This window comes from Pipistrellus hanaki (assembly GCF_964339955.1).
Source record: "Pipistrellus hanaki genome assembly, chromosome: 7".
Taxonomy (NCBI): domain Eukaryota; kingdom Metazoa; phylum Chordata; class Mammalia; order Chiroptera; family Vespertilionidae; genus Pipistrellus; species Pipistrellus hanaki.
The window spans coordinates 35,276,973-35,304,910 of NC_140509.1; the positions used below are offsets into that span (position 1 = coordinate 35,276,973).

The 27,938-nt window shown below is 37.6% G+C and overlaps 1 protein-coding gene across 2 annotated transcripts in view; it reads right to left on the reverse strand.

The window, feature by feature from the left end:
• Positions 1-14,977, reverse strand: part of PHIP (PHIP subunit of CUL4-Ring ligase complex) — a 141,369-nt gene extending 126,392 nt beyond the window's left edge. Inside the window, exons 1-4 of one of the 2 annotated variants that reach the window (XM_084889481.1) lie at positions 14,723-14,977; positions 14,535-14,593; positions 14,373-14,402; positions 14,106-14,165 (exon numbers count right to left, since the gene is read on the reverse strand). In XM_084889481.1, the coding sequence (XP_084745607.1) occupies positions 14,106-14,165; positions 14,373-14,402; positions 14,535-14,593; positions 14,723-14,762 (189 nt within the window). In that variant the 5' untranslated portion in view covers positions 14,763-14,977. The remainder of the gene's footprint in view (positions 1-14,105; positions 14,166-14,372; positions 14,403-14,534; positions 14,594-14,722) is intronic. The other variant, XM_084889482.1, reaches the window with a different exon arrangement.
• Between the last annotated feature and the right edge of the window lie 12,961 nt (positions 14,978-27,938).

Below are 27,938 nucleotides of genomic sequence, written 5' to 3' on the forward strand. Positions count from 1 at the left end.
AACAAATACATATTTATCAACAGATGGACCTAAAAATCAAGTGAATTAAAAATCTAAGGAACAGAATAAACTGGTGAATATAATAGAGTCAGGGGCAAAGAAAGGGGGTGGATTGAAAATTATCAGGGAGAAAAGGGTGTGGGGGGTGCAGGAAAAGACTGGACTAAAATCATACATCTATGCATGAGGACAGTGCGGGGGGGGGGGGGGGGGGTGGTTAAAAGCAGAGGAGGGGTGGGAACTGGGTGGAGGGGAGCTATGGGGGGGAAAAAGGAGAAACAATTGTAATAATCTGTGCAATAAAGATTAAATTTAAAAAATGAAAAAAATATCATTTGCTACTATCTTTTTCCAAACATTATTCTTCATGAACAATAACCCATGCCACTATTGATACATGGTCATTATTTAAAAAGTAAAACCAAAAACGAATTAAAAAGTTTAAAAAAGCTCATATGGTTATACATATATAACTTTTAATTTTCAAATTAGTAAAAGCTCCTATCTTTAATATTAAGCCTTTTGGTTTGAATAAACTATTACTTTATTTATTTACACTACTAAATAACTTAAAAGAAAAGTAAAATTCTAATAAAATGCCTTCTTAAAAATATCTATACTTGAATTCTCAGTAAATATTTATACATTATCATTTGGGAAAAACAAAATACCTTCAGTTCTAATATACCCATTACTTTCCATGACTAGAGCTGCTTTCAAGCTCTTTAGATATTCAACACATAAAAAATATGACCAAATTATGAAGTTAAAGTGTGATAAATATTAATAACACAGAGCTAAAACATAATGACTGTACACTAAATGCTAGCCCTTGGGGTAAGTGTGGTTAAGTTTTACATATAAGTTAATTATTTTAAAAACCCTAAAAGGTATGTATATATTATTATTCCCATTAATAAAGAAATTATGGTGCAAAAAAGTAAAACCATGAAAGGTCACATACTTAGTGGATGGCAGAGACGAGAATAAAACCAAGGCAGGCTAACTTCATAGCGCATATTCAGATTGTCCAACCCCACAGTACCAATTGCTTCAAATATACAATATATATACATATATATGTGTGTGTGTGTGTATATACACAAATAAATATCAGTGTGTAAGCATATATACACACAACTAAATATCAGTGTGTAAGCAAGCTAAAAAGGAGATTTTATATTGTTTTAAGATGACATTAAACTGAGCCAGAAAAAGAAACGTTTTAAGTTCATTCTCACAATTAAAAAAAATAAGCGCAAGAGCATAAATTCCTATAGGTAAAGGGGAGCACTTAAAAATCTAAGGATACAAGTAAAAGATAAAACTAATACTCTACCAAAATGGCTGAAGAAAATCAATGTGATCAATCCTACTTTTGTACATTACTAAGATTAAAATTTTAAACTCTTGAATTTAAAAAGAGGGAGGTCCAAACTGACAACAAAGTAGGTGGAAGTGCACTCACCTCCTCCCAAGAACAAACTAGAATTACAACTAAATTACAGTCGTCCTGAATAACCAACTGAAGACTAGCTGAAGAGAAGTCACATAACCAAGGGTTTGCAGAAGCCACATCAAGACTGATAGGAAGGGCAGAGACTTGAAAAGAACTGGTCCTGAACCCACAGGAGGCAGCTGAGGTGCTAGAAGGATGTCTTGGCTGCAGACTCTCCTTGAGAAGCGTGGGGTGGACATCAAAACAGCTCCCCCCGCCTCCCACCCCCCAGCCCAAAACACCAAAAGCCAGGAAGAGGCACCCACATAACATTTGGCTGTGAAAAGCACCAGGGCATCTGACCAGCAGGGAGAGACAGAAGTCCACTAAAGACACAGGCGCCCTTTTAAAGGGCCAATGAACAATGAGGTATTACCTCACACCTGTTAGCATGGCTATCATTAAGAAATCAACAAAAAGCATGCGTTGGCAAGGATGTGGAGAAAAGGAAACCCTAGTACACTGTTAGTGGGAATGCAGACTGGTACGACCACTGTGGAAAGAAAGCAGTATGGAATTACCTCAAAAAATAAAAAATAGAACTGCTTTATGACCCTGCAGTTTAACTTCTGGGAGCTAATCTGAAACCCGAAACACTAATTAAAAAGAATATATCCACCCCTTGGTGCATTGCAGCATTATTTACAATAGCCAAAATTTGGAAGCAGCCCAATTATCCATCTGTAGATGAGTCGATAAAAAAAACTATGGTACATTTACATAATGGACTACTACTTGGCTATAAAAAAAGAAATCTTACTCTTTGTGACAGAATAGATAGATCTGCAGAGCATTATGCCAAATGAAATAAACCAGCCAGAGGAAGACAAATACCATGTGACTTCACTCATCTGTGGAATCTTATGAACAAAATGAACTAACAAGCAAAATAGAGACAGACTCATAGAGAGCAGGCTGACAGCTATGGTGATGGTGGGAAGGCTAGGTCAGAGGATTTGGAGGTATTGAGCAAATAGGAAAAGAAAGAAAAAGAAAAAACTCACAGCCAGGGACAGCATTGTGGTGACTGCCAGGAAGAGGAGAGTGGGGGTATGGTGGAGGAGAGTGTAGGGGGGATAAATGGTAATGGAAGAAGACCTGACTTCGGGTGGTGAATAGATGATGTGCTATAGAACTATGCACCTAAAACCTGTATAATTTTAACCAGTGTCACCCCAATAAATTCAATAAAAAGGAATAAAAGAACTTTTCAAGTTTCTTCTTCTATTTGGAAAATTAAAAATAAAGTTAGAAAAGAGGTATAAGTAGGTTACACCAAAAGGGTTAAGACTATAAAACTTTATTACTATTAAAAAATAGTTATTTTAAAAACTGGACATTTATCAGTAGTGCTCCACTTTTTTAAATCCATGCCCCTTTTGATAAAAATTTCATCTCCTCTCCCACTAAGATACAAGAGCCTGATCAATGGATGCAAGCCCTGATGCCACCTTACTGTGATTCACTCCTAGACCTATGGACTGGCCAGAGCCTTTTCAAACTTTTCATATCCCTGCCCCTACCTCCAATATCAATTGAGAATCACTTAATATACTAGTAACAACAATCTTTTGTTAACTGTCTATAATTAATGGCTAGAACTTGAATTAAACATAATTAGCCTTTTAGTAAGTATGTTACATTATATAAAACAGATAGATGAGAAATACTATCTATATCCAACTCTTTTAAAAAGTATTAACTTTAGCTTAGGAGCCTTGCAAAAACAGATCTGCAGTTTGCCCATGTCAGCCATAATTTACCCAGATCTAAAGAATGATCCTTGGGTTCTACGTAGCAACTTTTCCAGCCTTAGGGGTAATACAATTCTGCAAAACAAAGGCAACTCTGCTCATAACTTCTCCATCTTGGCCCAATCATAAATATGTAGCACTCCTTTCTCAGACTGCTTATATAAAGTATTTCTAGAATTATAAATTACAATTGAACAATAGAAAAACCTCCGAAAATATTAATTGTAGCAAGGAAGAACCAAAGAAAAGAAACTGAGCTCTTAGAGTGGCTTATTCTCCTGCATTTTGCGATAAACCAACCTGCTTCTATATAGCATGCTACTTCATATAAACAGCTAACCCCTCCAGCCAAGAAAATGTTCTCATTATCAGTGGAAGGTATGGTTTAAATGTAGGTGTTATCAGTGGAACAGAATATAAAGAACCTGGAAGCCACTACTACATTCTACCAAATGTACTATCAGTAAGAACTTATCTACTCAATTTTTAAAAAAAAGGTCAGTAGTTTGGTTAAGGGCCCTAAAGTCAGATCGCCTAGACTTAAGCTTCCTAACTAAGCATGGGAAAAACATTTTACTTGGAAGTCTCAATGTCCTCATCTATAAGACTAGGACTTTAAAATCACCACATCAGGAGATGATCATAGTACCAAGAGGCTTTTACATGTTGACCTTTCATATTTTATATATACAGTGGTGCCTCGCATAAAGAACGCCTCGCACAGCGAACAGCGCACACAACGAACTTCATTTCATGATTCATACAACGAACTTCGTTTCACACAACGAAGTCGCCCGAGCTTCCACGACCGCTTTGCCCGAGCTTCCACGACTGCTTCGCCTGAGCTTCCACGATCACTGCCGATGTATTGCATCCTTCCGCGCAGGCACTGCAGGCAGTCATTAGTCACTGCGCTTAACTTAAGCACGTATCGCGGCAATCGTTCATTACGAATTAAATCACGCACATATCACGGCAGTCGTCCTTTTAGGTTAAACTCAATACACTGTATCTGGATTCAGCTGAAGCAAACAGGATCAACGATCTTTACTCCGATACTCTTGTCCGTTATTTCCGGCAGATGTTGGAGAAAAGAGAAAAACAAACGACTTTGGACAGGTTTTTCATGAAACCATCGGCCAAAAAGCAGAAAATGGATGAAGATGTGCAAGATTCGGTAGACTCTACTTAGTCTGTCTTAAAATTAAAAAAATGTGTGTTTTTTTAAAAAAAAATTATGTTTTTAGATGTATCTAAATAAAAATAATAACAAAAAATTTATCTTTTTTTATGTCATCTTAGCATATTTTATGCTACAGAACGAATTATTTTTTTTAACATGTATTGTTATGGGAAAACGCGTTTCACATAACGAACTTTTCGCATAACAAACTTGCTCCTGGAACGAATTAAGTTCGTTGTGTGAGGCACCCCTGTATATATATATAGTATATATAAAACCTTTCTAGACCTAAACAAGGAGGAAAAAAAGGAAGATCATCTTTTTAAGGGTCTTTTCCAAGTGAGACTAGATCAATATATTAATTCCAATTACTTAAGTTTACCTGTGAGAAAAATGCCAGTCCTTTGTCTAGTATATAAGAGGTCCCTCTAAAAATAAGATCCACCTCATAATTACCACTAGTATGATTTAATTTGACTAGGTACTTCATTTCTAGAAAAGCTGATTAGTTCTAAAAAGAATGTTTTTCAGATTGTCTCATCTATTTTTCTCAGCATTTTTTCAGAACTGAAAGGCTACCTGCTTTTGCTCTCTGTTCTAGTTTTAAGTACTAAAAGGTCAGCTTAGCTCTGGATGGGTGGTTCAGTTGGTTAGAGAATCATCAGTACACCAGAGGGTTGTGGGTTCGATTTATAGTTAGGGTACATACCTAGTTTGCGGTTTTGACTTCTAGTCAGGGCAAGCAAGGGAAGCAACCAATAGATGTTTCTCTTTCTCCCCTCCCCTTTCCTCTCTCTCTAAAAATTAGTGAAAAAAGAAAAAAAATCCTCAGTTGATTAAAAATAAATTAAATAAAAGGTCAGCTTAATGGACTATAGTTACTATTTTTTATGACTATTTAGCACAAAAACAAAATTCATAAATTTAAAAAAAATCTATTTGTTATTTAATCACTTTATAACCCAGCCCCTAAACTTATCAAAACTTCTAGTTATAGCCGGGACCGGTTTGGCTCAATGGATAGAGCGTCGGCTTGGGGACTGAAGGGCCCCGGGTTCGATTCCGGTCAGGGGCATGTACCCTGGTTGCGGGCATATCCCCAGTAGGGGGTGTGCAAGAGGCAGCTAATCGATGAGTCTCTCTCATTGATGTTTCTAACTCTCTATCTCTTTCCCTTCCTATCTGTACAAAATCAATAAAATATATTTGAAAAAAAAAAAAACAAACTTCTAGTTATAATTATAAATTTTTTACATTATTACGAAGTATATGTTAAATTTTATGTATATTCATTAAAGCAAGTGTACAAGTTTTCTCTGAGTAATTTTACTAATCACATCTTCACATAGACAAATATATGAAACTAGAGGCCTGGTGCATGAAATTCCTGCACAGGTAGAGCCCCTAGAGGCTGCCAGCTGGGAGCTCCCCCCTTCCCCAGCTGCCTGCCACTGCTGCCGGCCAGGGAAGGGCTGGCCCGGGGGAGGAGTCGAGGGTGCTTGACTTTGCCCCCTGGCTGAACTTCCGGATGAGGAGACAATTTGCAAATTAGGCTTTTATTATATAGGACTAGAGGCCTGGTGCATGAAATTCATACACTAGGATGACGGGTCTCTTGACCCAGCCAGCCCCCTCTCATAGTCCAGGAGCCCTTAGGGAGCTTAGCAATAAGCAGTCAGAAAGTGTTTCCTCTGCAGCTCACGCACAGCCCCCCCCACCCCCACCCATGTGTCCGCTGGGGTGGAGGGCGTGCTCCGAGCCGCGCTGATAGTGACTGTAAAGGCATCCTGGACAATATATTACCTCTCTCTATCTCTCTCTCTAGACACACACACACACACACACACACATACACATACACACTGCCAAGTATTCTCCAAATTTATCTATCTTCACAAACAAGTATTTACCCACTTCACAAGTAAAGAAAACTGAAGTCCAAAGGTTATGCTGTATGTCCAAGGTCATACATTTAAAAAGAAAAACAATAATCAAACCCAGATCTCATGATTGCAAGTTAACTTATTTTTATTACATTACAGTTTCCTTCTCAAAATATTACACCCTCCATTGTCACGTTTCATTATTATAAACTTACTAGAACCCATTTAATCACTTTCAAGTCAAATCTTCTAAGCTGGAAAACTGATCTTAGAAGTACTTAGTTGCCTATGATTTCTTTATAATAAAATTAATAGAGTCATATTAGGTGTCAAAATTGATCTTGGTGGGCCGAAACCAGTTTGGCTCAGTGGTCGAGCGTTGGTCTGCGGACTGAAGGGTTCCAGGTTCGATTCTGGTCAAGGGCATGTACATTAGTTGCGGGCACATCCCCGGTAGGGGGTGTGCAAGAGGCAGCTGGTCGATGTTTCTCTCTCATCAATGTTTCTAGCTCTCTCTCTCTCTCCCTTCCTCTCTGTAAAAAAATCAATAAAAAATATACTTAAAAAAAAAAAAGAAAAAGATTTTTTTAAAAATTGATCTTGGTGGTTTATTTACTCATAACTGTGCATAAACACATTTGAGAGACTGTCTTATACTCACGATTTAATCAACCACCTAAGAACTCATTTAGATAATTCAGTTGTACGATAAATACAATTATCAATACAATTTTCATTTAAAGAAAATAAAGTATTGCTTTCAAATTTTATTCATCACATGCTATATTCTGCTAAAACACATACACACACACACACACACACACACACACACAAAACAGAAAACAAAACACCCAAACCTATCCAAAATTAAGGTTTCCACAAAACACAATGATATGTAAAAATCTGAAACACAACAAAGCTTAATTATTTAAATACACTTTGAAGTTTTGCTTTTAAATCAAGTCATATTTGCTAATTCTGTTGTAAAAGTTCGTTATTTATTAATTTAAAGATGAAAAATTCTTAAACAGTATAGGCTTAAGATGCCAAAATAAGTAATTTTAAGAGAACACCCAGTTTCATTTTTAGTAGTTTCAGTTTCAAACACTGTACTCAAAATAACTAACACCACATATACAATAGCAGTAAAGCTGTTTAAGAAAATGTGTATTTCTCCAAGTTGCTTGAATTTATTATTTCCACACCCCACAACTAAACTAGTATCAAGTGACAAAAGCAAAGGTAAATATTTCTTGCATTTATATTATAATGTCTGAGAAGACTATGTGCCTCTTATTTATCCATGACAGAGACCAAATGGGTCATGCCATCATGACAACAGGCTGTCTGGAGTCCAGAATCACTACATGGATTTTTCTTATGTGCTTCCTTTGTAGAAGGCTGCCACCATTTATGCTGTCATGAATAACTTAGCCTTATAATACAAATCTCATGTCTCTTACAATTTCAATTACTTTTAATTAAGTGGAAGTTGTATCAGACCATGTTGCTACCTAATTTTTCTTAATATCAAAACTTTTCATCCAACCATCCTCTTCCTTAAATGATCCTTGAGCTCCAAACACTCGGGAAGGGTGTGAGTGTGTGTGTGTGTGTGTGTGTCTAAGGCAAATAACCAAAGGTAGACCTGCTTTAAACATAATGACTGCCTTCTCTAGAGACCAAAGCTGCTTACATCTAAATATTTCAATTTACATTATCATAATTTGATTTTTCAGTACCCTCAATTCTCAAATTCAATTTAAAAAAGTAGTATCACTTCCCCCAATCTGTTATAAAATACTTGCAATCTATATTCCATATGCTCAGTAACATATTTAATAACTTCTAAATCATTTATTAATTTTCATAAATTACTCATTTCACAAACCTAGCAGCTCATAAACAAAACAAAAACACAGAAACTGATAACTTTACACATTTTAAACTTATTTATAAAAATTTCAATTTGGGCCCTAACCGGTTTGGCTCAGTGGATAGAGCATTGGCCTGCACAATCAAGGGTCCCAGGTTAGATTCCAGTCAAGGGCATGTACCTTGGTTGTGGGCACATACCCAGTGGGGAGTGTGCAGGAGGCAGCTGATTGATATTTCTCTCTCATCCATGTTTCTCTCTGTCCCTCTCCCTTCCTCTCTGTAAAAAAAAATCAATAAAATATATATTTTTAAAAAATTCAATTTGGTTCCTATTATCAAATAGTCTTTTTTCTCTATATATGTAATTATGAAAGCAACTTAACATAAATTTTTACTACTAGTAATTTTTTTTCTAATACACTCATTGTAATGACTTTCTTAAAGTTAACTAAACTTTAAAATAGAAAGTGTTTCTAAATGGGTATGTGTAGTATAACTGCCCCTTTGCTTAGTATGACAACATTCTGAATTCTAAAATTTTGTGAGGGAATTACTAGGAAGAATAAAATCAACCTGTTTGGTATTATTTATCCAGAATAAGTTGGGTAAAATACAATTTTATATTTGCTACAAATATGTAGTGATATATATAACCACAAACTTGAGGGGGCGGAGGGAGAGAGGAGTATGGTTGCAGTGAGAGAAGTTTCTAGTTATCTAATAAAGAAATAACAAGTGGATTGAAAAATTGATATTCAGAGTATTTAACCTAATATACACTTAAGAATTTTTGAAAGTCTTTATTAAACTCTTTAATTAAAAAAACACATAGCATTAAGCCACACTGGCAATACACGGACTATTCCCAAAGAGAATACAAACTACTGTGATGATTTTAAATTATATAAATCTCTGGATAGGAGTCAGATGATCCTTCACATATTCCTAAATGTCACCTATCAAAAGAAAAAAGCTTCATATATCCTCTAATCAATTCTAGATATTTCAAACACCGAAATACTTCTTAATGTTGTTACAGAAAAATACTGTTGTTTGAATCACTATAAAGACCATCAATAGTTTTCTAGATATTCTACCTAGTATTTTTAAAGAATTATTTATTTTTGGTATTTACTATACTTTTTTTATATCATAGGCTTAATTATTTTATTCTTGAATCTGAAAGTAATTATACTAATAGTATTTTCTGAAGTTTTAAAGTACCCTTTTTTATACTGTAGCTGTTATGTTCAGAAAGTTATGTATACTTGTTTTTGAAATAATGTTTTCCTTAAATTGAACAATAATACATTAGAAAGCTATAATTGGAACAACTTTATTACAACTACTATAGTTCTAGTAATAGCAAACACAAACCCTTATTAGCATGTAACTTGTGCCAGTCTGTTATCACTCACAGAATCTTACAATGCAGGTGCTATTATTAGCCCATTTGATAGACTGGGAAACAGATTCCTGCTGTACTTATTATTCTACAAGATAACAATTAAAACATCACTATGTAGTTAGGGAGAAGCTAATACAACTTCCTCTTTACATAATGCCAATTCAAGAGTATTAAGATTTTAATTGGTACTTATTTAATTTTGAAATGTTTATAAATATCTCACTATTAAAAATGACATAAGTACTATTATAATAATTGCATGGATAAGAAAAGATGTAGTTTTGTCCCCTTCAGCTAACATTACATTTGTTATGATGATCATGATACATTAAAGCCCTGTTTTAGAGGCTACCAAGCTAAGCTTACTATTTCATTGATACCATATTAAAAACGGAAATGGAAACTCTGCAACACACAATTACTTCATAAGGCACACTCCACCCCAAATTATACTGGTTAAGTTTTGAAAAGTACTGTTATCTTTAATATAGAATGAGATTCCCTGATTCAAAAACATTTAAAGTGTTATATATTTTTTCCCTAAAACTTGTCTATGTTTTTCACCTTAACTTTCACATTAATCAGCACACTCTAAATAATGTGTACTTGATACATACCTAAGTAATTCCTACCTATGGTTCCTATTCATCTCAGAATCTAAGACCACCAATAATTTATTAAACCTAATACTTAAACCATATCAAAAAACATACTAAATTATAGGGTAAAGAGGTAGTGAACAATGTGGTTAGTGTCTCAAAAATTTTCATCCTTGCAAAGAGAAATCATACTACAACCTAACAATGGCACTATCAAAAACATTTATAAAATGTTAAAATCTGCCTAATTTCTCTATTTCTACTTTTCTGTGTTTTCGATAATGAAACTGCAAAAGGAAAGAGTTGAATTATTAGGGACAATGTATTGCTATTTCTATTTCAAAAACAGATTTTCAGATTAGAAAAGTTGTAATTCACTTATTTCATGAATAACTGGGACCCTCGGAACTGACTTGCTGGAGATTACCTACAGGTTAACTGCTGATCACAGTGCCACATCTCCTGGCTCCCAATCATTTAATTTAAATAGAATTATTTCTAATAAAGTGGTATCATTTTAAGATAAGTAAATACCACTACAAAACATAATCATATTATTTTAACAGACTGGCAAAACATGAATCCTGTTTTGAAAAGAAGAAAAAACAAAACAAAACACCATGTAATCAAGAAATGTGATCCGAGTCCCAAATCTATTATAGTAAAAAAGCATACAATTTCTGTGTCAAGATCTCTTCATAAATATGCAACCACCAGTAAGGTGGCGACTAGAAAGGGAAATTAACAAACCAACTAATTCCACTATGCAAACTAAGAAATAAACAAATTATTGTCCAAAAATTATTTGAGTTTTCCTATTCTATAGTTTGTCTCCTAAGCCTCAGTCCATTTAAAAAATAAGACTTCTGATAAAACTTTTTTAAAATTCCTTTTGCTTTAAATTGGTGTCTTGTTTTTAAAAATAAAACACTAATTAGACATATACCATAGAGCCAAAAAAAGTTTTAATTTCCTATTAAAAATACTTTAAATCTTAAGGTAGAGGGGATTAATCACAATGAAATTTTGTCAATCATACTTGAAATAAACACATCAATTTTTCTTTTAAATCTGTAAACTTTTAAAACTGCTCATAAATCTCCACTTTCCTCTTGGTCAAAACGCAATCACTGATTCTATCTGTAGACTGACTGCAGATACTAATCTCCTCCTATTTTTAAGCTCATAAACACAAATATTACTTCCCATCCTAAATAACTAATTTGAGATTTTTCTAGAAATTTTAATCTGACATATGAATTTTTCCCTTTAAAATATTAATCATTTATCAGGAATATAACAACAAATTTCCAGGTACAGGTAGACACTACTGAAACCACCTATCAAAAATAGTAATTTTAGTTTCACTCATCAAAATAATCTTCAAATCAATGCCAAATAAAAGTAATTTGATAGGCAACGAAGTTAAACATGTTTAAGTCTTAAGAATAAATTAAGACAATAGAGAATACTATACAAAGTTTTGCATGTTCACCTAGACATAAAATTCAAGATCCTACTTACTATTAAGCAAGACTGTGCTCAGATACCTGCTGTTCCAAAATATTTTTAGAGCAAACTAAATCTCAATTAAAAAGTCAAAGTTAAACAGAATACCTACACACCTACAGTTTGATGAATATGAAAGCATCTTGAATGATGCCTTGTATCCAGTAGATATGGAGTGAGCAACATGCTGAATGAATAATAAAATGATCCAGAGAACTCTGAATTCTAATGAGAATTTTAACTTCCTCATGAAATGCCAACAAGATTGTTCTAATATAAGGATGGAAACATTCCAAATAAGAACCACTTCCATGCAAAATAGGCAGATGACGATAAATAACACACCAATGAAGACTTTACTTATTGTGTCCTAAGTTTTGAGAAAGAGCCAGGAATATAAATGCACTAATATTTGAGAGACAAGAAACCCTCTAAAAAATTAAATTAAATAAAAAATCAACATTGGTGCCCTTTTTTGTTACTGGAGAAAACAAAATGATACTCTACAAGGATAAGACATTCCCCTTATTTGGCCAGATTAGCCACTTCATTTTAAAAATATAAATCTAACATTACCAACTGTCTCCAAGAAAACACAGCAATCTTTAACAACTTGGGGGCTGTTGGTTTTTATAAGATGCAAAGATGAGTTTTGTAAAATCTGTCCAATTCTTTAAAAGTAAAATTATAATCTTTAGTTTTTTGGAGTAACAAGCAAGACACTTCAGATTTTGTCAAAGATTACAATCTAAAAATTTAAATACTTAAGTTAATGAATTTGAGTTGGCTTCAAGTTCTATTCATTTTAGCCAAGTATTGAATGAAGCTAGCCTAAATCATTCACTACGTGCAAACTGTTAATGTTTCCATTAAATTTACTAAACCTTAGTGCCCTTGCTTATTTCAACAGATGTAGGCATTTATCAGCAGCCTATATTAAATCAGAATAAAAGACTTGGACTTGTTAAATGTTCTACATCCAAATGAAAGACAAGTCATCAAATCAAAATCATGTCATGCCTTTACCCTACTCGAGCCATTCAATTCTAAGAGCTTTGAAACGTCCAAATATTTCAGAAGCCCTCATTAAGTAACAGTCATTAATTACATCACAACATCAGTTGCAAATGTCTCAGAAAATCAATGCATGCATAAATTTTAAATGCTTGATTTGCCTCCGAGTGAGTGCTTTAACTGCCCAACACACACACACACACACACACACACACACACACACACACACACGCGCGCGCGCGCGCGTTCATACAAATAACCTAAATCCGTTTAGGAGAAAAGAGCATGCAAAATTAAACTCCCCGATACAGATACGTCTCTTTTCGCAGACAACAATCCTAAAGTCTTAAGTCCATATTTAGAAGTCAATGTCTACAAACTACTAAAATATCCATCTTGAAAACCCGCAAAAATGAAGTGGTGGGCATATTAAAACTATTTAACAAAAATATATCCTAAGATAAATCGGAAAACTTTTACTTCCAGAGATGCATCTTCCCTACAAACGTGGCTAAGAATTAAAAAAACAAAAAAACAAAAACAAAAACAAACCGCTTCCGTGACCTTTACTAACCGTTCATCGGACAAGGGGGCAGAGAACACCCCGCAATTAGCAAAATTAGAAAAAAAGCCTGTTCAACTTCTGGCTTTTTAGGGTATCACAAGCTTTTACACTTGTGCGAGCGCTGTTTCGGTAAATGCAGTTATGTTCTGAAGGCCAACTATCACACATCCGAACCCCTCCAACAACAAAAAAAAACAAAAAAAACACACAAAAAAAATACATAGCTCTGAATTTAAAGAAAACAAAAAGAAAACAAAAAAGAAATAGAAAAAAAAAAAAGATAAGTCTTGCCACGGTTCCGCCGCTGCCGAGGAGCCAGCCTGTGAATGGCTAATGCCGCTCCGGAGCTCTGTCCCCAGCCATTGTGTGCAGCGGCCGAGCGCGCCGCGCCGCCCGCGCGAGCCGAGCTGCAGGCGCGCCCCCCGCGCGCCGCTCCCGCCGCCGCCGCCGCCGCGCGCGCCCCCGCGCCCGCCCGGCCGCGCGCGCCGGCCCCTCCTCCTCCGGGCCTTGCACTGCACAACACACTCATGACGTATCTTTATTTCTAGCCCATTAACCAAACATCACCGATAAATTGTCGGCAGCCCCTACGGCCCCGGGGTGCAGGTCCCCCCGGCCGCTGCCCCCCGCGGCCCCCGCGCCCACTTCCCAACGATCCCCCCAACCCCAGCCTTTGGGAGCTTTCCCGTTCTGGGGCCAAGTTTTTGTCTCTGTTAAAAAAAAAAAAAAAAAAAAAAAAAAAAAATTGCGGGAAATTCAATTTTTATTCCGAGTCGGGGAAAAGTTTCTTTGCTCCGCGGCGCGAATGCCTCACCAGGTTCTGGTAGGTCCTGGGATGCTCCTTCCCGGTCCAGTCGGTGCGCCGCGGCAGCAGCTGCGGGGGAGAGGGCGTCCCGTGAGCCCGGGCCCCCCGGCCCCGGCCCGCCCGCGCCCCTCCCCCGCCCGCCCGCGCCCCGCCGGGGACCCCGCGCCCCGCGTCCCAACCCCGGCGGCGGCGGCGGCGGCGGCGGCGGCGCCGCGGGCCCGAGGGCGGCCGCTCGGCGGCGGCAGGACGCGCGCGGTCCGCCGCCGCCGCCCTTACCTCCTTCTCGGCCACCTCGCGGATCAGCACCTGCAACAACAAAGCGGGGAGAGCTGAGCCCCGCGCCCCGGGCCGCGGCCCCGCGCCGCCGCCGCCGCCGCCGCCCTCCCCCACGCCCGCGAGCGCCGAACCCGGCCCGGCCCGCGCCGCGCGCCGCCGTACCTGAGCCGCCTGCTGACAGGGTCCATCTTCCAGGAACCGGGCGATGAGGAAGTAGAGCTCTGCGCGGGAGAGAGAGAGAGAGGGGGAACGGGGGAAGACTGCTGAGCCGCCGGGCGGCGGGGGGCGGAGGAGCACCGCGAGCGGCATCGCCCGGTGCCCAGCGGCCCCGGGAGCCCCCCTCCACTTACCCGATCGCAGCTCCGAGAGGCCTTTCCTCTCGCAAGACATGTTTGTGGGTCACTTCGGGGCCGCGGGCGGGACACCCCGCCGCCCAGGGGAAGCGGGGATGGTGCCTCCGCCGGCCCTATAGCTGTCACTGGCGTGCTCGCGAGCCCAGCCTCGGCTCCACCATTCAAGCGACGGCGGCGGAGGCGGAGGCGGAGGAGGAGGAAACAACAACTCTCAGGCAAGCGGCTCCGGCCGCCGCCGCCTCCGCCGCGGATCCCTCCGCCGCAGAAAAGAGTCCGCCGCCGCCTGCCCGGCCCCGGCCCGCGCTCCCGCTCCCGCCCCCTGGAGAGAAAAAGGAGTGCCTGCGCCCCCGGCGACCCCGCGCCCGGCGCGGTGAGACCCCCCCACCCCCACCCCGGCCGAAGGTGCGATTTGTTTATTTATTTCCAGCTGGAGAGAGATGGAGCCGGAGCCGGAGCCGGAGCCGGAGCCGCGGGCTGGCTGGGAGGCGCTTTCTCTCCGTGGAGGCCGATCGCGGGCGGGAGGAAGGCAGGGAGGGGGCCGGGGCCGGCTCCGCGGAGGGATCTGACGCAAGCGGAGCCGCAGCACCGCTCTATTCAGCGGCGCTGCCTGGCGCTGCGATGGAAGTTACTTTCCATGTAGCAGAAATAGGAAACAAATGAAGCCAAACTGCCCGGCGAGGGGAGATGCCCCGAGGTTGGGGCTCCCTCGCACGCACGCACACACACACACGCACGCAGAGAGAGCACTCTCTACGCCGGGCGAACTCGGGATGGATCGCGCTCCCCGGCCCGAGTTGAATGAAACAGTGTTCGGTGTCTGTCCCTTGGCCATGTGCATGGGTTAGAAACGCAGCGGATGGGCACCGGTGTGAGTCTCGTCCTGCGTTATTTCTGCAGCCGATGCAAAGTGCGGTGCATTCCGGGCGCTTTGCGTGGCCGTAAAGATGCGGGCTCCTTGTGGTGAAGCGCTTGGCGTTTGCTGAAGCCCGTTATTTGCAGGAGCCACCTATCCGTGCATCTTCTATTACTGCCATCGCCTTAAGCGTTTTTTTTTTAAAAAAAATGCTGTTATTGTTATATGGGCAAAGCGAACTCCTGATCGGTACTTCAGATACTCTTTTTATTTTCCTGATTACAAAAAAAAGCTAGTGACTGCTAATGAGGGATTTGGGGATTCAAGAACCTTAAAGCTTTTTTTTTTTTTTTTAAGTGTTTACCAGAAGGAATCATGTAAACATGAAAGAAAGGAAAAGAACACCGATCATTTATCCTAACTGATTTGGAGGTAGTTTGGTGACAGATCAATAACCTCCGAAGGGTACTGAAACAGTATGCTACACTTTAAAACCGGTTGATTTAGTGATTAAATAATTTAAATCATCTTGTGTATCTTGTAGTGGACTTCGTCATACTAATTAATGGCTTCTAATTTGAGGTGTAAACCATTCCTGTTTACGGTTAATCGCGGGAAGACTTCTTGAAAACTGACAAAAGAAGAAAAAAATTAATCTTTCGTAAATTAGTATCAATTACCGGTTTTATACGCTAAATCTTACATCTGCGTTTTGTGATGAGGAAAGGGGCCTTGTTTGTTTTAAAAAGAAAACAAAACACGAATATGGGTGAAATTAATGGAAACAATGGAAAAAGCCATTTGTTAGAAAACAAGGACACTAAGTGATATTTATCTCCAGACGATTTGAGCACTTTTCCAAAAGACTTGAGAGTTGATTTTTGTTTTTAAGGATTGCATTTTAAAGGGAACTAGGAGAGTCGTTCTTTTGTTAACATTCAACAAAAGATTCTCCTTAAAAATGTTAGATAATAAACTGCATTTTATGAATGTGGTCTAAAAAAAAAAAATGGTTATTCGTGGGGGAAAGGACCAACAAGCTGTATTGTGATTTTCTAGATTGTTTCGTCAAGCCTTATACCCGCTGAGCTCCTTAGCATTCCTAGTGAGAAATACTTGCTGCAACTGCCTTGAGCTGCACTGCAAGACTGCATCTGTGTAATGCCCTCTACTAAAACATCCAGAAATCATCAGACATATGATGAAGAAAAAAAGACTAGACATCTTTGGACTAATATGATGTAAAAATTGCCTTTTTTTTTTTTTAGCAACCTTAATTCAAATAACAAAGAGTTGTCCCATTGCATTTTAATTATCAGAGGAACTTATTTATTGAAATGGCTATCCTTCCAATATTGAAAATATTTGCATTTTTAAAGATAATAATTCCATTCTAACTATTATAGGAAAAGTAGCTTCTTCTAGGTGATTAGATTTGAAAAGACATTTAATATGCCTTTATGCAATTCTGTTTATTTCCATGATTGATGCTTTCTAGGCCATCTTTTCTATTTTAAAAATATTATATTCTTCCAATAAGTGTAAGATTTTATATTATGATGTTCTTCAAATAAACAGATTTCAAGAACTAAGGCTTATAGTTAGAATCTTGTGGTTTTGAAATGTTTGTATTAGTCTGATTCTTACTAATAGATGTTTTATCCTTGCGAAGGAAAATAAATCAAATTATGATATGAAATATAAAATTACCCTGAGTAAAGTTTTCCACATATATCTTGTGTCTGTTATGTAAACATTGAAAGCTGTATGATTATCTCATGTATGTTTTCCATTTGGAAGCTACAAAAGCTTTCCCTGAGTCTGCTTCTATACTTAGCTCCAAAATTTAAGGAAAATAGCCCTTCGAAGTTTTCTGAATATGATGTTTCTGTCATTTTGACTGACCTTTGACAATATTTGTAGTTTATTTTTCAAAGACCTAATTTGAAGATGGCTGCCTTTGAACTAATTTATAACTATGAGTCTGTTTTAAGAAAATATGTATTGTTTGCTAAAAATTAAAACTTCTCTTATGCCAAAATAAACTTTTTTTTTTTAACAGTGGATGTTAAATTGAATTTTACTTAGTTTTTTAAATGTAATAATCCTTACAACATTTTAATTTCTTTATACATAAAATAAATTTCGGGATTTTGATAACTGTAGGGTTATTAAGTCATTTATTGTGCATGTATATACAGAAAGACTGCACATACCATATATAAAGAAAATCTTACCTTGAAGTCCTGTATTTTAGGTCCCAAGAGGATAGCACTTGCAATTCTTTTCTCAGCCTTCTCTTTTGCATATAAGGATAGTTCAGATTCCTTCTATATCCCTTCCTATTTGTTTCTTTTAACTTTTTCGTGGACTTCAAAAATAAAGTGTCAATTTAAAAGATTTTCATGCCTTTTATATAAGAAGGCTAACAAAAATAGTAAAAGTTTGGAAAACCAATGATTCGTGTTTTTATTATAGTGGTCTCCTTAGGAGAATTACACACTTTTCTTGAAATGTGAAATTTAAGAAAATTTTCTGTGAAATTCATCACTTGTTTTCACTTGGCATCACATGAAACAAGATAAATACTTTACAAAAAGTTTGCCTTGATTGTGATAAGTTATTATTCTAATGAAATAATCAATTGCTGGAATTCAAGTTCTTTCTGGAACAAGATAGGATAGTATTTATAAATAAAAGGATTCCACCACATTTATGAAATTGGTTTATCTCCACTAGCATGAAATAATACATAGCTAAAAAAAAAAAAAAAACTCTGCAAAAACTTTTAAAATTATATATTAAATCCCATCTTTATTTGATATTATGCTTTTTTTATAGCTATAAAATGTAGAAATGGAAAAATAGAAAACATTTTTCTTCAAAACTGCCTCCTTTTTTAATGCTTATCTGTCCTGACAACAAAATACAGCTGTCAAAAGAATCTTGTGTAATACACCTCACTCCTTCTTCTGGATTGCTCCCAATATTGTATGTTTCTGCTCAGATCTCTCTGATTTTCTCTCAACACACATATTCTTCTCCCATTATAAAGCTTGAATACCTATCAAATTTGAAATATGAGCAGATATACTATTTAGCTGCTACAGAAAGAATAGAGGAAGCCAAGTCATTATTTAACAATTTGTATTGTCTCCCTTATATCTCACTGAGAAAGCTTTCCACTTAAATTTGAGCACAATTCCTTTTAATCTAACAAAAAATTAGTTTGTTACTAACAATCAAGTAACCCCTTATTTAAATGTTATTAGTAATTCACCACTCAACTTTTTCCCCTCCGAATTGAATAATCCTAGGAGCTTGGGGTTTGTTTTTTCTAATGTGAGTTCTAGTTTGCACAAGAAAGACATATCTCCACGGACATATATGTTTTATTTTTAACATCCCTTCATGACCTAACAGTACAGTTACAAAGATTAACGTAGAAAAGCAATTTTAGAACATATTCCCCCAAGATTTAAAGCAACGTTGGATGGAGTAGAAAAAGCTGTTCCAGATGGCAAGAAACTTAAAGGAGAAGTCTGTAGGCATGTGGTATCACATGAAGATGTCTGATGGATGGAGAGTGGGCTGGACTGAACAGAGAACAGTGGAAGGGGAGACGGTAGACTCGGGGGAGGGGTTGCAGTTGCTAGTGGTAGTGTGTTAAACAAAGAGTGCTATTTATTATCCATGTGCTTTTAAGAGGGAATTTGATGGCAAGAGTTATGTAATAACTTGCCTTTACATGTACCCAATTTTGTAAACTAGGAACCCCAAAGAAGAAAAATTATTTTATTCACGGAAAGGAAAGGGGGAGGTTTATCTGACATGTTAGTGAGGATTCTGTATAATGAGAACACTCGGAATCAGGGACACCAAAGTAGACACTGCTGTTGGGAAAGGAGAATGGTTGTTTAAAAGAATAAGATCTTCAGGGTGCCCACAAGTCTGACTTGAGATTCAGCTTTGAGAGGAAGACATATGAAAGTAAGAGCCAACTCAACATTGAAAAAAAGAGCCAATTTAGATTTAAACTGACTTTTTAATAAAACATTGGGTTTCCATTTTTCCAAATTCCTATAGGAAGGCCTGTCTAATTTACTACCTTATTGTATAAATTGCCTCTATTTTTCTTCTCTTACTTAAATACTTGGCAAAGATCTTGACTTATGCCTCTGTACTTTGTTCCCTTTGATGGCTATAGTCATGTGTATTTGTTGAAATAGTGGTTAGCTATTTCTACCCTAAAGAATGAGTTCTATTGTACAGTTAAAATTTAAAATATTGTTGATAGCAAGTAGAGCTTTCAACTGAGATGTATATGTTCAAAATTTAAGGAAAGCTTATAATTTGGTTTTGAGGCTACACCTACAAATTCCATTGCATTCATAATTGTCATGCTTACATTTGAGAGCATAAAAATATTTGTGTGGGTGAAATGGTTATATTGGATTTTTTAATGTTCATCAGAACTTACCAACTGATAATAATTTGTTTAAAAACTAATGTAGCCTTTAAATGGTATCTACTGGTAAGAGCAGATGTGTTATTTCCTCTCAACAGTTACCAGTATAATGTAGCTGAACATTATTCTAGAACATCTTTCTTAAGAATATCAAGTAAGCTGTATCGTATTAGAAGGAAAAAATATATTGCCTTTTTCTCTTGCCATCTTCACGTCTCTGGTTTGCACATGTTACACTTTATACTTGTTTTTGTCATTCAGTGTTTTGGTGTTTTTGTGTGTGTGTGTGTGTAAATATATGTATAAGATTTCCTATTTCCCTGATACAGCAAATTTTCGGTTTTCTCAATATCTCTACAGATTTCCTTCTCTTCCGTCACTCAAACTTTAGTTTCCAATGGTAAACCAAATATACGAAGTAAGATACATAATTAATTTGGACAGACCTTAAGAGTTCTAAAATATGAAGGAATCTATTCTTTGCTTGTTTTAGTTGAGACAGCAAATATTAAGATATCCAGTTTCTCTTATTTTTAGCTCTCCTGGTTATTAGACAAAAGACCAAAGAGATGATTTACACAATGGGTGTGAAAGGAGGAAAAAACAGTTCCTTCCTCTGCTTTTCCATAGGAAAGAAATGAAGTAATAAACAGCAAGAATTTTCTGTTTGTGAAGCATATGTAGGGTGTCCCAAAAAAATGTACACACACATTAGTAAATGCCTATTAACAGCATTTTTCTATTAGATAATTACAAAGCTCATTTCCCCTTTATTCAGCCAGTTTCTTATGTAGTCTCTTCTTTTTCCTTTTTATTATTAAGAGATTATTTTAATAGAAATGAATTTTTTAATGGTAATAATAAAAATAAGAAGTTCCGTCACAAGTTTTGGTGATTTGTACTACTGCTGTGAAACTGTTTCTTTTTTCCTGGACAAAATCATATGCGTTAAAATAGGAACCCAAAGTCGATCTTTACTCTCTGTCCCTTGTCTCCATCTGCCATTCTTACTTCTACCTTATTCTTGTTGCAGCATTCTTATTTTCTCTCTGTACATCAACTGAAATCATTATTTACAACACTGGCTTTCATTCAGACAATCCTGTGTACAACATTTTGTCCAAAACATGGAGATAACAGTTCACCAGAGGTTGATGGTAGATGTGACAGCTAATCTGAAGCAGCTGAGACTTCCCTCTACACCTGGAAAGCAAAGACTTCAGTGATAGTCTGGCCAGTCTCCAGAAATTATCAATTATTAAAACCTAACTTTATTTAGGAGCAATAACTCAATTTATTGAATGCACTGAAAGAGGTATGAATCAATAGCTATCCATACCTTTTAAATTTAAATATAAAGAATTCATATTCCTGAAATAGAAATTTTATATACCATAGTTTTTAGTACAATGTGTATATATTTTACAAATACAAGTAGGAATAAATTCCACCAAGTTATTTTTAGTAACTACAAAATAACAAATTTTGTAAAGTAATCAAGTGTGATATAGATTAATATGAAAACATTTTTTTCAAAGTACTTTTTGGAATGAACATATAATTTCCATATTTTAAAGAAATTTAACAACTAAATTCTAACAGACTGGTTTCAGTTTTATAACATAAACTATGAAAAAGTTTAAGAAGTTCTCTAGCCAACATTAGATAAAAAACTTAGAAATCTAGAAGTCAAGGCTTGCATTGACTCCAAAACTTTTTTATAGTGTCCATGATTTTTCTTTTACTTTCATTTTTTTTAAAGTACAAACATATTCTTTAAAAGTTTAGCTTTTTTAAACTAAAATATTTATGCTTCAACACATTGGAACCTAGAAATCAGCTCTCCTTATCTCAGGAGCAATTTTTTAAGCCTCTTTATTCTGGAAAAATGTCAAATATTTGAAAAAAACAAAAAAAAAAACAGAAATATGACCCACCAGGTACCATATTCCCAGCATTCATGATTATCCACATTTGGTCAATCATATTCAACCTTTTCTTGTTTAAATGTCTTAAAATAAAACTTAACATTAGCACTGTAAAAAATTTGATCTGTAGTCCAGAAGTAAATTCTAACTAGCTTAGCTCTGACATTCATTCATTGATTTATCTATTTACTTTCTCTTATATTAAACATTTTTCAAGCAACTATCATATTCTAGGCACTGTATTAAGCCTTGGACATTGATTGGCTGGACAAGGTCATCGGGATCCTTTCTAAAGAAGTTCTCTTATGGTTGGAAATGTAAACTGCTAACAGAATAGATCATACCACTCATTAAATGATACTTCATGAACTCCTGGACAATCCTTACTATGACATGAGATCCCTTCTCATCTGCCCTCCTCAACCTCTTCACACTCAACTCTGCCCACTGGACCAGAAGCACTCTAACCTCCTCCTATACGGAAATAATTATTCAAATAACCTCTCCTTTCATTTTCTGTATATCCTGGTCTCTCATGACTCCTCATCTCAGAATCAGGCAATTCTCAAACAGTTTTCAAGTCACGACCTAATCCTCACTTCCTTGAGAAAGCCTGTATGCCTCTCCTCCCAGCAGACAGCTAGATGTTCATCCTCTGTGTTTCCAGAACCCCTTTCATATGTCTCAACTGTAGCCAGCTTTCAGATATATTACAGTTTTATATTATTCTGATTCACTAATATTTTTTTCTGTAGAACAAGCTCTCCATTGTAGTTTTCTATGTCCCCAGTATATGCAACAATTCAGAATGTACAGCAGGCACTTAACACATTCTATTGTTTTTCCTTGGAATACGTCTGTTAGATTAAAAAAAACACAAAAAAAAAACAAAAAAAAAACAAAACAAAAAAAAAAACAGAAAAACTATGGTCATATCTGGAATTATATTAGTACTATAGGTCCAGTGCACAAAATTCATGCACTGGAGAGGGGGATTGGAACCAAGCCAGCAGATGGACATCCCTCTTGCAGTCTGGGACCCTCACTCCTTACCACTCAGCTTGCTGCTTCTTCCTTAGCACTGTCATGGAGGCGGGGGAGGCTCCTGCCACCACCACTAAGCAGCGGTTTCCCCCTGGGGGTGCACTGACCACCAGGGGTCAGCTCTTCGTTGAGCGTCTGCCCCCTGTTGGTCAGTGTGCATTGTAGCGACCAGTTGTTCTGGTTGTTCTGCCATAACAATTGCTTAGGCTTTTATTATATAGAAGATGGTTCCTAACAATGACCTCAGATTGCCCTAATTTCACAGGATACTTTACTTAAAGGAAGAAAACAAAATATGTGTTGTATTTAAAGAAACACCAGAATATCATGTAATATTTGGACATTAACTCTGTCCTTTCAGAGCCTTCCTTACAGAATTATTTTAAGTGGAAGGATGTATGGTCCCTGTATTTGTTTCTATGTATTATGTAGAGCTGCTGTATATCTCCCAGTCTTGGCAGAGAGGCCTTATGTAGTAGGTGTCCTTTGGGTGCCCCGTTGTGCAGTCTCCCTAGTCACCTGAGCCGAATGCTCCAGGTTTGTCCCTTGTGGTTTGTGTGTGCCCTTTTGTTGTAGTTGAGCCATAATTGCTGTGGGCACGTCAGTGGAGGGATTGACACTTAGGCTGACTGATTGTGAGGACTGACTGTAACTACAGTAAAGGAACTGTTTGCAGTGGCTGACCCTCTGTCACGGGACTCACTTTAGCAGGATTCACTTTAGCAGGATTCTGATGCCTGCTGACTCCTCCCTTTGGGTGTATAATTTATGGAGATGATTGGGTGCTGTTCTGGTGTGGTCTGAAGTTGGCTGCTGTGTATATTGGTTCTGGACCCTCTTGAGAGGGGCTCTGGTACAGGCCCAGGTCAGATGCTGCCTATGCTCTGTCTGGGGCCACTGTGTATGAGCTACAAAAGGATCGATAGATGGTTGCCACTTGAGCTAGGCTTAGAGGTGCCTGGGAGAGGCTAAGCTGGGATCCGAGGCTGATTCCCACTAATGCTGGTCTTTGAGCTGCTTAGTAAGAGGCTCAGGGCACACTGAGGCCAGATGCTTCTTGTTTGGTGTTTGTTGAATTTTGAGAGATGTTAGGAAAGTCCACAGCAAGAGCCAAGACAGGGGTGTTTGTATGGAAAAGCTACTGGAAGCAGCTTGGGTGGGCCAGCAAATTGGTGGGGTGAGGTCTTGAGGAATCACCAGGGCAGGGCCAAAGGTGTCAGCCAGGTCGATATAGACTCAGATATGGTGCCTGCCCACACTTGCAAGGAGAGGGCTCAGCAAAGGAACAATGGCTTCTGCCAGCACCTTTGTCTGGGAGAAGCTGTCTCCTCAGCCCTCACCCTGAAGTCAGACAATTCAGTTCCTCCCTGTATGTATGTCCCTGCTGCCTTTCAAGCCACTGCCCCAGTGCTGGAGCTCAGAGCACGTAATCTGTGAGTGTGTGAGTCCATTGTGAGCCTTTTCAGTGGAACATGTAGGATTCTAGGAGCTCTTCTCTCACGCAGCTACAATCCTTGATGGTTTTCATAGTCAGAAGTTATGGGGACTTCTCTTCCTGGGACTAGAACCCAAGGCTGTGACTCTTCACACCTCAGGGAGAACCACTGCAACCAAGACACCCCTTCTGCTTTTTAACCACCACATGTGGGCGTGGGACCAGACAGTTCCATGTCTCTACCCCTTCTACCAATTTCAATGTGGCTTCTTATATTTTCTTAATTATAGGACTTCCATTTGGCTGAGGTGGTCCCCAGTGATGGTTGTTCTGTATTCTAGTTGTATTTTTTGATGTGGTTATGCAAGGAGGTGAGCATAGCATTTACATACTTACTTCATCATCTAAACCAGAATTCAAAGTCATGCTTTATGCTCTTATTTTTCTTCTACTAAAACCACACTAAGATGTATGAGTAGGTATGTATGTATGATATAAAGCCCACATAATAACAATGTCTTATTGGATATATAAGCAAATTTTAGTAAAGAGGAAATGAGAAATAGCAAGGAAAGAATTTAGTAACTTTCTAAAGAACAGAAGCTAATAATGGTTGATGGATCCAGAGTCAACAATGGAGTCAGCCAGGTTTCATATTTTAGAATGTGATGGGGCATACAAATGTACATTAAAATTTACTAATCTTCAGCTGATAGTAAACTTTTATGGGGAGAAAAGGCAAAGCTAATGATATCAAGTGGCAGGTTCCTAAGATGAATTACTAGACAAGGGATCTGTAGTTATTTTAGACTAGAGGCCCGGTGCATGAAATTCGTGCATGGGGAGGGTCCCCTCAGCCCAACCTGAACACTCTCTAATCCAGGACTCCAGGACCCCTCAGGGGATGGCCGATCCCGGGCCTAACCCAGAAGTTGGACATACCTCTCACAATCCTGGGCCGATGGCTCCTAATTGCTCACCTGCCTGCCTGCCTGGTCACCCCTAACTGCTCCCCCTGCCGACTTGGTTGGCCTCAACTGCCCCCCTGCCAGCCTGGTCACCCCACACAGCCTGCTGTTCAGCTGTTTGGTTGTCCCTCACTAACCCCTGCCAGCCTGGTTGCCCCACACAGCCTGCTGTTCGGTCATCCATTTGGTTATTTTGGTTGTGACAGCCCTTGGCTTTTTTATATATATATGGATTATTCCCTATAAAACGTTGTCCTAAATAGCTTTTGTGCCAAAAACTAATGCAAAGTGCCACAAGGAAGAGCACTGGAAACAAAAAGTATTATCCCATGGTACTATACATGAACATTAGAAATATTTATCTGCTAACTTGTAATGTTAAGCATCTTTTCATTTGCTTATTTGTCATCTATATATTTTCTTCGGTGAGGTATCTGTTAAATTCCTTTCCCCATTTTTTAATTGGATTGCTTATTTTCTTGTTGAGTTTTAAGAGGGTTTTTTCCTGTATTTTGGGTAAAAATCCATTGTAACAGATGTGTGTTTTGTAAATTAGAAGACAGCCAATGGCTTGTCTTATAATTCTCTTGATGTTGTCTTTCACAGAGTAGAATTTTGTAAACATAATACTCTCTAGCTTATCAGTTATTTATTTTATTAATTAACATATTTTATTGAAATGCTTTAAAATTCTGTTCTTGTACCATTGGAATACACAAATAATCCTTAATGGGAATTGGAGACTTACTTTTTGTATCCTTATATAGTTTTTTACTGTTTCTCTAACATGTTTTATTTTTTTCTTTTTAAAATGTTTATTTTTAATTATAGTTTACATTTAATATTCTTCTGCATTAGTTTCAGGTATACATCATGTGCTTTACAAAGTGTTCTTCTCAATATTTCCAGTACCCACCTGGCACCATCTATGTTATTTTTTTTATAATGTTACATGTAATAATAATATTTCAAGAAAAATGAAAACTGTACTAACATAGTTATTTTGTAAAATATCACAAAAGTTGTAGGAAATATTAAAAACCTGCAAATAACAGGATTACTTCTATTATATTCTAAAATATTTTTTTCTCTGTTTCTGTTTTTGTTCACCAGTTTATGTTGTTCATTATATTCCACAAATGAGGGAGATCATGTGATACTTATCTTTCTCCAATTGGCTTATTTCACTTAGCATAATGCTCTCCAGGTCCATCCATTCTGTTGCAAATGGTAAGAGTGCCTTCTTTTTTCTTTTTTTTTTACATCAATGTAGTATTCCATTGTATAGATGTACCACCATTTTTTAATCCACTTGATGGGCACTTAAGCTGTTTCCAAATCTTAGCTATTGTAAATTGTGCTGCTAGAACATAGGGGTGCATATATCCTTTCTGATTGGTGTTTCTGATTTCTTGGGATGTATTCCTAAAAGTGGGATTTCTGGGTCAAATGGAAGTTTCATTTTTAGTGTTTTGAGGAAACTCCATATTGTTTTCTATAGTGGTTGCACCAGTCTGCATTCCCACCAGCAGTGCACAAGGGTTCCTTTTTCTCCGCAACCTCGTCAGCACTTGTCGTTTGTTGATTTGTTGATGATAGCCATTCTGACAGGTGTGAGATGGTACCGCATTGTCATTTTGATTTGCATCTCTCGGATGATTAGTAACTTTGAGCATGTTTTATATGTCTCTTGGCCTTCTGTATGTCCTCTTTTGAAAGGTGTCTATTTAGGTCCTTTGTCCATTTTTTGATTGGATTGTTTATCTTCCTTTTGTTGAGTTGTATGAAATCCCTGTAAATATTGAAGATTAAATCCTTATCAGTGATAAAATTGGCAAATATGTTCTCCCATGCACTGGGCTTTCTTGTTGTTTTGTTGTTGGTTTCTTTTGCAGTGCAGAAGCTTTTTATTTGATGTAGTCCCATTTGTTTATTTTCTCTTTAGTTTCCATGCCCTAGGAGCTATATTGGCAAAGATATTGCTATGACATGTCTGATATTTTGCTGCCTATAGATTCTTCTAAGACTTTTATGGTTTTCCAATCTTATGTTTAAGTCCTTTACCCATTTTGAGTTTATTTTTGTGTATACTGTAAGTTGGTGGTCTAGTTTCATTATTTTTCACATATCTGACCAATTTTCCCAACACCATTTATTGAAAAGACTATCTTGACTCTATTGTACGCTCTTGCCTCCTTTGTCAAATATTAATTGAGCATAATGGCTTGGGTTAACATTTGGGTTCTCTGTTTGTTCCATTGGTCTATATGTCTGTTCTTGTGCCAGTACCAAGCAGTTTTGAGAACAGTGGCTTTGTAATATAGCTTGATATCTGATATTGTGATCCCTCCAACTTTGTTCTTCTTTCTCAGGATTGCTGTGGCTATTATTATTAGCCCTTTCACCCCATTTGAATTCATTTTTTTGAATGTGTAAAATACGTGTCTACATTTATTTAGTTATTTTCACATATAGGCGTCTAATTGTTCCAGCAGCATTTGTTGAAAAGACTATCTT